General features: G+C 48.7%; 1 protein-coding gene across 1 annotated transcript; it reads right to left on the minus strand.

Annotated features, from left to right (window-relative positions):
• Nucleotides 1-2,580: 2,580 nt before the first annotated feature.
• On the minus strand, nt 2,581-5,681 carry XBP1 (X-box binding protein 1). Its single transcript, XM_056344414.1, is given in 6 exon segments — nt 2,581-3,638; nt 4,466-4,546; nt 4,549-4,626; nt 5,025-5,153; nt 5,242-5,338; nt 5,407-5,681. Coding segments are annotated over 6 exon segments (1,140 nt in total). The 5' UTR covers nt 5,604-5,681; the 3' UTR covers nt 2,581-3,080.
• Nucleotides 5,682-10,440: the final 4,759 nt, after the last annotated feature.

The following is a 10,440-nucleotide window of genomic DNA, read 5'->3' on the forward strand; positions in this document are numbered from 1 at the left end:
TGCCAGGAAATACCTGTGAGGTTGAGGGAGGGGAGCAAACCAGCGTAAATACAGCTTCAGTGAGCAGCTTTGCTGACTGCACTTCACAAGGCATGGGGGTGAACCTGTTAAACAGAGACCATCTCCCATGATGGATGTTTTTTAGACATTAAAAATTCATTGCTCTGGGACACAAAATGCATCCAGCCGTGAAGCAAGTGAAATGATGCGCTGTTGGAAGCGAGCAGCGCCTGCCCGTGCCCACCAAGCCCACAGAGCTACCCAGGATCACGGGCTGGCGGCAGCACCAGCAGCACAACTGGTAAATGGCTCCTGGGAAGTACTCTGTAATCGGTATGGAAGCTGTTTCTAACAGGCAGCATTGAGGATTATCTGTTTTGCTTCATCTCCCATCCCCCTCACCCTTCATCCAACACCCGGTCCCAAAGGCTGAGTGGAGGGGGCTGGGTGGTGGCTCCAGGCACCCACAGGAGCTGCTTGGGCAGAAGCACCATGTCTGCAGGCAGCTTTGGAGTAAGGCAGAGGGTGGCAAAATACCAGCCCTGCCAGCCGCCTGCTGCGGGAGAAGAGGGGGTTGGAGGTGCAGCAATGGTGAGGTGCTCCAGCCCCACATGGAGGGGTCTCAGGCCACAGGACAGGCGGCTTCCCCCACCTGCCAGGGCAGCAGCAGGACACACTGTGGTGGGAGGTGGCCCCCAGCAGCAGACAGGAGCTTTCTGCTCCACAGCACTCACCCCTTCTGCCTGGTTCTATCCGTGGCAGCACCACAGTGATCCCAAGGGGTCCAGTGCTCTACTGCATCAGGGTAGGGAAAGTGGGATCCAGGCCACCACTGCCTCCTCCCCCTGCCCATCACAGCCCTTGCTTCAAAGGGAGGAATTAAAAAGATGTCCAGGCAGCAAAAGGATTAAGTTTATAGCTGACTTCCTTATTTAGTTGAATTTTTATTTCTTTTGGCAAAGCTCTTGCTTTCAGTAGCTACTAAAATGGTTGGTTATCAGTTGTCACACTTAAAGTGCTTGTCTGGGAGCACAGAAAATGCATTTCTAATGCTGGATATCACAAGTGAAACTGGACTGAGCATCCCTGATAACCTGAGATACCTCAGGGGAGGTAGCATGTATCACTGACAGTTCTGCTTCATCTACAACTGGGAGCAGCTCCTGAAGAAGCAACAGCCTCAGATGGGAACAGGCCACCTCCAGCAGCTCAGTCTCCAACATCACACTCACAGGAACACACGCATTGCCTAGGAGTGCTGCAGCACCAAGGAGACACAGTCCCATCACTTAACATGTTTAGCTTTCTACCGCGCTGCCTGTTCAAGGCCAGGTGTCTGCATGGGAACAGGGAGAACTGCCACAGAGGACAGGGGGGAGGGCTGTGCACCCCCAGCACAGGGTGCGAGGAGTCAGGCTTCCACAGGTGCTGCTTTCAACTCCTCCAGGCTTGTTCCTGTAAACTAGGTCTTTGACTTCTAGGCTAGAAAACGTAGAGCTGAGTTTTAAAGAAATGAAACTTCACATTAAAAAATGAAATTAAGTACAGCAGAAATAATTGCATATGAAGTGCCAGTAATATGGACAAAAGCAATGCAAAACCATGGATCAAATTCTCCCTTGCCTGCTTGCTTTTTAGACTAGATGCTAGGTACTAAGCGTTCTCTTGCAGTCATCCCTATTTGCCAGCTTGAACATAAAGCAACTTATTCTCCAGACTACTTAAAGTTTTATCTTCCTAGTCCAAGTTTCTGCTGTACTGCACAGCTGTAGTTTTACTGCTATCCAGTACTCAGGTAGAATGCTTTAATGCAAGCTACATTAAATTTGTAACCCAAAGCACCTTGAATGTTAGTGACCAACACCCTCCTGTCCCATCACCCATTTCCTTCCCTCCTCCACCTCAAGTTATTTTTGTCACAATTTCACACAAGACACAAAATAGCACAGAAACCAAGACCAGCTGTACCAACACCTGGAACAGCTCTCACTTCTGTATGAAGTTTCAGTTTCTTCTCTCGCTCCAGTTTAAGTGGTTTTAATACTGTCACATTGGAACAAATAGATGGATAAGGACAACAGAAAAGAGTCCTCCTGTGATATTTGAGATGAGCTCCTGCAAAGTTACTTTATGCTTCAGCAATTCCTGCAGTAACACAGAATCTGCACCTCTTTCACCACATATTTCTCACACTGCTTCACCAACACCAGCCACCACTTTAAGCGCACCCACCTTCACTCAGACCAAGCATTTTGCACAGTTAACTGGCCAATGGCAAATACTACAGTGATTTTATTCAGACATCAAGCTACTGCCATCTGTGTTCCCCATTCAGGCTGCAGATTTTGCTCTAGCTGCTTTGGCCATCATACAGACCCATCCACCTTCAATGGAATTTGCACCCCAGAAAGCTGCTGAAGCATCCAGCTGCTTACACCAAAGTGCTGCTGGATTGCTGCATTGAGGTGGTTTAAGTACAAGACACCAAGAGACCCAGTCTTCTAAAATTTCTATACAGTTTTGAATTCTATAAGGCCCAGATACTCTCCCCTCCCCACTGAGATCCAAGGCAAAAAAGGGTCAGTGAGCTGCACTGCACTTTAATTGCACCAATACAGTTAAATATTAAATGGAGAAAGCAACTCTACATAGCAAATGGAAAACAAGCATTTACATAGTAAATCTGTAAGACATACAGACTATTCAGTCTTAACCCAGTTGTCTATACAGGAACATCCCACTACAGTTTCCTGTGTTAAAATAATTTTAAGTGGGAAACTAAATGAACATTTTCAGGTTCACACAGAATCGTCAAGTTACTGAGAAACAAACTTTCCTCCCTCATGAGCCAATACTGATGGGGTGGGTGGGAGGACAGGACACCCTAGACTTCCTCCATACCAGGAGAAGCACACTGGCCATCACTCCATCTACTAGCATGGACTGAAGTGAGCAATGCTGTTCTGAATACACTTCATTCCACACCCCACAAAGGGGCATTTATCCCATTATCCTGCCAGGATAATTTTCCAAGGGAGTTAACACTACAAGTTAGACACTGACCAGTTGGCACTACAAAGCTAGACACTGATCAGTTGGGGAAAAAGTTCATTGGCAAAGCTATCCTCCCACACATGGTCAGTGTCAAGTGGAGAGGACATGTCACTGAAGGGTGACAGGGATCCTTCATACCCAGAGTCACTACAGGCATCCAACAGAGAGCTTGAAGCTGCAAGGCTATAGTGAGAGGAAAGCAGATGAGAGATGCCCAGTTCAGGCATGAAGCTGTCTACAGGTTCTTCTTTCACAGATACTGGGATCTCAGGGATAGCTTTGTCTTCAGGTGGAGAGAGAGATACTTCCTCGATTTTCACTAGCATATCGGTTTGGTCACCCATTTTAACAGGAATCTCCAGTATTAGGGGCTTTGTGTACACATGATCAAACCTTATCAGTTCATTAATGGCCTCCAGCTTAGCTGATGGGGACCCCAAAGAGGGAGAGGAGGAGGTTGGTACGGAATTTGTTTCTCCACAGATGTCTTCCTCCAGCTTTTCCAGGCACATTGACTCTGAACCAGCGTATGTGAGAAGCATCTCTGGGTCCAGACAGTCCAGAAAGCCCAGCAGGAGATCAGACTGCAGAATGAAAGAACGGTTTAGGAAGACAGCCTACTACTGTTACAGCAAGGCATCAGTTGCAAAATCTATTGACACTCATCTGAAAGTTAAAATGCGCTAATGGGATCATGGACCTAGGAATTTTACCAAGATCACCATCAGAACAGTTAAAGCAATTTCTCATCTCAGATTTTTTTTTTTCTTTAAAAGGTACTGGCAACCTACATGCATTTGATGTTCACTGCCTTTATCAAACTCCTCAGGACCTTGGACCCATCAGGTACAACCACCACACTACCTGCTGGCTCCACAGAGCCAGTACCAAAACCCAGTTTAAGCAGATCTGCCCATGACCAAAGGTGGTGCGGTTGTTACAGGTTTTTGTTGGGGGGTGGGTTGGTTTGGGTTTAATTGGTCATTTTTTTTTTTTAAGTGAAAGATGCCTGTCCTTACATTTCTGGAAGTTCATAAGGGGCAAGCTTTAAGTCTGAACGGCTTTGCCAAGTGCCAGCTCATCAGCAAAATTATGAAGTCTACTTTCAACAACAGGAAAAGCACAGTATGCTTTTGGTATTTGTACACTGTTGCTGTAAGTGCCACCAGGCTGTTTCAGGCAATATCCTCTTAAGATTTTATGGAAACTGGACTTGAACCAGTTGCATGAACTCCTGTACTCACTGGATACAGCCCAACACAGCTGTTCTGAGCCACAGGTATGGCACTCCAAGACTTAGAAACCAAGCCAACCACAGAAAATTACTTTATGTCAAGAAGTTACAACACTAGTCTTAGATCCACAGTGGTTCCGAGTTCTGTGTGCATTTTGGGTAGGAATGGATGCTTACCTTAGAGTCTGAATCACTGTCATCAGAATCCATGTGGAAGTTATCAGAAGTGGTGACTGCTGGGCCTGCACCTGCTGCAGAGGAACACGTAGTCTGAGTGCTGCGGACTCAGCGGACCCGGTCACCAATCTAATCTCATCCACCTGTGATTCCTTTACAACCTGCAGGCAAGGATAAAACCCAGTCAGTCACCACAGAGATTCTAGCAGACAGTACAGCACATAACCCTGAAGATCATGGTCTTCCTGCAACAACTTCCAACATCAGGTGCTCCACTGGCTTTGGCAGCAGGAACCCAAGGGTAGCCTCAAGGCCCACGTGTTTGCAGATTTGTTTTGTTCACTGCTTAACTGAAAGCCTGACACCTTCCACTATGTCCCTGGTCTTCAGAGACAGCTGTATACGACTGACAGTTACTACTTCACTTCTAGAACAGATTGTAGACCAGCAGATGAAACTGCCTCGCAACAGCTTGGGACCAGGCAGTGGGCTGCCCCCCACCCACTGTGGGCAGGCATCCCGAGCATCCCCGGGACCCCCAGCGCGGCGGCGGGCTCACCTGGGGCTCGCTCCCCTCCTCCACCTTCAGAGCATCCAGGCCCAGGCGGCAGCGAAGCTCCTGGTTCTCCAGCGCCAGGTTACATGTCTTCTCCCGCAGGAGCTGGTTCTCCAGCAGCAGCCTCTGGTTCTGCGGAGAGCCGTGAGGCAGGGCGGCCCCGGGCCCATGCCCGGCTCCCCCCGGGCCCACACCGGCCCCCTCCAACCCCGACCCCTACCTCCTCCTCCAGCTCCACCACCTGCTGCTCCAGCTCCGTCATCCGCGCCTTCTTCCTGTCCCGGGCGCTCTGCGCCGCCACCCGGTTCTTCAGCTTCCTGCGGGGCAGGGCGGCTGTCAGCGCGGCTGCCAGCGCGGCGGGGCCCCGCCGCCGGCCCCCACTCACCTGCGCAGCGCCTTCTCCTCCGGGCTCAGGTGCGTCAGCCGCTGCCGCTTGCGGGCCGGCTGCGGCGCCTCCAGGCCCGGCGGGCTGGCTCCTGCCGGCAGGACGACGGAGAGGTGGCGGCCGGCCGCGGGGGGCTCGGCCGCTTTGCCGGGGATAAGGAGCAGCCGGGGGGCCGCGGTACCGGGCAGCGCGGCCATGGCGGGCGCGGACGGAGCGGGACGAGCGGCGCTGCCCGGCACCACAGCTCACAGCCGTCTGCGCCCCCGCACGCCCCGCCCGGCTTTCTACTATCGTGGCTCTTCCCCATTGGCCGGAGCCGTATGACGACACGCCCCGGATGGCTCGTGATTGGTCCGAGGCCGAAAGCAAGGGGAAGGGAGGGTAATTGCATCAGCCGAGGGGGTTGGGGCTTGGTGAGGTGTCAGCGCGGGCGGAGGGGCGGGGCCGCCAGGGCTCGCGGGGGCGGGCGGGCCGCTCGGCTCGGCTCGGCTCGGCCCCCGCTCGGATCGACTCGGCACCGCTCGCTGCCTGAGGCTCGCTGTGGCGCCTGGAGGAGGGACCGGCCGCGGGCGGTTGTCTCTGCCCTGCAGCCACCTTACCTGAGGCGATCTGTCCCACACAGCCAGAGCGGGATCCGAGGGGGAGGGACAGCTGCTGAGGAGCCCGAGTGCCGAGGACGGGCTGTAACTTGCCATGAGGGTGGGCTCAAGAACGAGGGAGCAGGGAGAAGTCGGCGCCTGATCGCAGAAGCTGCAGAGCGCGCAGAAGCGCCTCGGGGGCTGCACTTGGCATCCAGCCTGTCCCAGTGCAGCAAGTACATTAGTTACCTGATCAAATGGGTGAAGTGGCAGTGCGGGCGTGGAGTGAAACGCGGGCACTTGGTGATGGCCAGAGAAGGCCTCGAAGGCCGCGCCGCAGGTGGCAGCCGCGCGTGTCCTGGAGCGCTGGCCTCCACGGCCTCCCCACAGCTCCCCCTCGTCTTGCTCGTGGCAGTTGCCCGCAACCTGAGTAGTTATGAAATGTTGAAACTATGGCTACTTACACGTCTTTCTGAAATCCATTTGGACGCTGAATTTAAATCAGTTAAGATGTTAAACTGTAAAGGAAAAACACCAGGTTTAAAAGTTCAAAGGCGCTGGTGTGCTGGTTTGGCTTTACTCCAGCGCTGGAGTCCTGCCAGGCTTTCATGATAGGAAGAACAAACTCTGCGTTTGTAAGTTTGTGTTTGTTCTTTCCTTACTCACTGCAGCATGACATTTAGTTAAGGCTGAGAGTTCACCTTTCTACTTTGACACCTTTGTGAAAAATGCGGCAACTTTTTGATAAGTCTTTTAGTCTGAGTGTAAAAAACCTGTTTGTTCTAGTCCTGCTAAGCCCCTTGGATACCGGTCATTGGAAACTATCTGCTTCTCCTTTGTACATCACTTTTTGGTTTGGACATGTGTTTCTTCTGTAATTCTAATTCCCAATTAAAAACTCATTACTGTTATCTAACAAAATGCAGGTCCTGTATTAATATCTTTTCCTGATTTCAGACATTCATTTCAAGTAAGTTGCCCTGTTTTACAACAAAAAAATTGAACGGGCTGTCCCTGCTTGTGCTGCTTTGTGATATTTATAGCCATACTGCTGAGACTAGCTGTGATGTGATTTGTCATATAGATACTCAGATTTCTTAGCATTATGGTTGAAGAAAGATCCTAACTTTCTGCCTGTACGTGATTTTATTTTCCTATTTCATTTTATATGGAGCCAGAACAAAAGCATCTTTCTCCTTTTGCAACAAACAATTGTGATCGTGAATAAACTTCAGAAGTGCAGAGACATATATACTAGTAGTGGTATACGAGTCACTTCGCAGTGTCCATACTCACTGACTGTAATAATGGCACTCATTAACATGTCTAGCATTGGCAACAATAGCTGGCAAAAGAAGGGCATGACACCCTGCAGTCTAGTCCTGTTGATTAATTTTAGTAGCACTGCTAGGACTAGCTGTGATGTAGTTACTGAGAACACATTTAGGCTCACAAATAGTACATTACTACCATTAGGATACATAAAGCCTTTTGTTAAATAGAGGGTTAAGTCACTGGGTAAAAAAGTGGCAAAGGAAAATTCAATAAAGCTGGTATTGTACTGAGACACCCTTTCAGAAAGCTTTAAAAGACTTCAAGGTTCATTCTGATTTCCACCTTTTTTTTTTCCCCCAAAAAACCCTCACTGTTTAAACATTCCAGTTTTTGTGTTTTTCTTTTTTTCACTCATTGGATTGAAGCCTGTGATCCACATGACAGTGCTGTAGTTACTCAAGAATGCTTCTCACCCTGTTTTTTAGTGCAGCACAACCATCTATCTAAAGGATGTGCCAATGAGGATACTGTTGGCTGTTCTGCCAGAAACATTAGTTCCTGCTAACATAGCTTTACGTAGTATGTTCCAGGTGGCCAAGCCACTGGAGGAAATAATTTTGTTTAACAAAGGTGGAGAGGCTTTGCCCTTGTGTAATATTAGATGCAGAGAAAGAAATGCGAGCTGAATGTTATCTGCGTATGAAAAAAAAAAGGGGGAATAGAGGAGGGAAAGAAAATGGAAGAGGGTGTAGAGAAAAGGTAGCTTAACTAACAAGCATGGTCTGAGAAAGAGCTTGTTTGCCCAATGTGCCTCTGAAAACTCTTGGAAAGTGGCCCAGGGCCCCAGGGTGGCGTCAACAGCTGGAGTATTCCCAGATCTGTATCAATAGCTGATTAAAAGAAAAAGGGAACTGTTCTGCAGCCTAAAATGAGGTTATTCCAAACCTGTAATGTTTGTCGTGACCTTTGTATTCATTTTACTTATTCTTAAATTTCATCATTACACATTGGGATTCAAGAGTGCATCTCTCAAAATTCCAGCACTCCCCGGCCCAAGGTGGAAAGCAGCCATTACCTTCCCCAAAGAGACGCTGCTGACCGAGTTGCCAAGTTCATCGTCAGTTGGAGCAGGGGAAGAGTTTCACTTCAGCCACATTACTCAGTTGCCTGGGGCACCAGCAACACTTCCTGCTAGCCTTAACGGTTCAGGCTTTTTGGGAACATACACGGGGTTCACGCCACTCCTCTTGCTCTGAGTGGAAGGGTTGCTCCTAGTTGTTGCAGTGGGTGGGGGCAATTCACAGGCAGCGTGATAATAAAGGAAATAAGCACTTTCCGGCAGTCTGGTGAGCCTAGTAGGAACAACGACATACCTTTTCTTCAGCAAAAAGGTGATATTCCTACAGCGTGGAGAATTATGCAGAATCTGTGTCCTTTGCCTGCCGCATGGAGCTGCTAACCTGTCTGCATGCTGCAGGAAGTGGCACTGGCTTTGCCTTCTCTTAGTGCTGCCACAAGCAAGTCCTGCAGAAAGGTGACTTTTTGCTTAGCTATCATCCCTTCTCTGTAAATACTTACTGCTGAGACTGTACCTCATTGGCCTTTATGATTGTTTCCAGTATACCACTGGAAAAGTGTGGAAAAGTCCCAGTGAGTCCAACCTTGAACCCTGACTCCTGCAAGCATCTTACAAACGTGTACCTTGCATTCCAGTTCCTTGTCCTCATGTTCCACCCACATAGATTACCGTCACCTGTTATTACCCAGAATTACAAGGAGGCCTGCCTCAGGTCCATCTCACACCTGTGTGGTGGGCCACAGGTGTAGGCTGGAGGTTCTTACTTTAATCAACTCTATGGCTCGCTCCTTTGACCTACCTGATTTTGTGGTGAGGGAGAGATCCCATCACACTTGTGCCTTGAGTGCCTCCTGTTACAACTCTTCTTCCAGCACCTTCAGAACTTCATGCTGGAGTTCTCACTGTATTTTCCCCACAGCAGTGTGCAAATCTCTACAAGCAGCATCAGTTGACTTGGGCAGCATATATCTTGTGACAGATCACGTGCCTTCACAGTAGGCTGCTCTGTCATCCCGTCCCAACAGAACTAGTTCTGCCTTGCTTCTGATTCACAAAAGAAGTCTGAATTAACTCAGACAATGCTGTTAGTGTTTCAAGAACAAAGATATTCTGGAAGTTGGCTAGAAACTGGGCATTTCACAGGGCTGTTTTTCAGGAAAAGAGGGTCTCCCTTCGCTGTCACGGGAGTTCCCAGCAGCCACAGGCACAGCAGCTCACCTTGGAGCTCTTCTGGGCGGTTTAGCGGCATTCCTCACATTCAGAGAGGTTGTGCCCTCTTCTAGGTTTAGCAGTGGCTTAGTAGCAATACATTTCACACCGTACCTCATCAAAAAGCCAAGTGGGAAGCATGCCAAAGACCAGTTGTAGATGCATGTATAGCAACTGATTGACTTAATTTTTAACAAATATGCAACTCCATTGTTGCTCCCCCCTGCAGTAACCTTTCTGCATCACAAGATATTTTTGGCAGCAAAATCGCCTCGTGCTTCATGGCTTTTAACATTTTGTGTGTGCGATTCCTTTTTTTTTGATGTTAGGGAATGCAAGACAGGTTTTTCTTGACAAGGTCTAATGATATAGCATCTCTTTTTGGAGTGATAACAGCAAATTTAAGATCAAGCAACCTATATAAAGATCTCAAAACACTCCTTGAATCTACACAGTATCTTCTTTACCCTGAATTTCCCTTGCATCGTAATTCCCATTTGCTTCATTGTGTTAGACAACTCTGAAACTCAAGAATTCTCTGGACTTCGGCAAGACCGGAAATTAACTAACCTATCTAATTTTGCAGCAGTTGCAATTTTTAGCCAATTTACTACTGTTTTTTCCAGAAATCCGATATGCTCATTAAACAGCAGAGGTCTCAGTGTAGAGGCAGCCTCTAATCCACACTCTCATCTGAAAACTGATCTCCCCCTCCTGCTGTCACAGAATGCTGATTATAAAGGGAAAGCCTACCTGTTTACCAGCATTTTGAGATAAAGATCTCTGGATTTGATTTGTTCTGTCAGACTCAGAACCAAATTTTTCTTGCACATTCAGAGACTGGAGCACACCCCTCAGGGGAATTTAAAAGAGGACAAGATACCCACACCATAG

Source organism: Falco biarmicus, chromosome 1 (genome assembly GCF_023638135.1).
Source record: "Falco biarmicus isolate bFalBia1 chromosome 1, bFalBia1.pri, whole genome shotgun sequence".
Taxonomy (NCBI): Eukaryota; Metazoa; Chordata; class Aves; order Falconiformes; family Falconidae; genus Falco; species Falco biarmicus.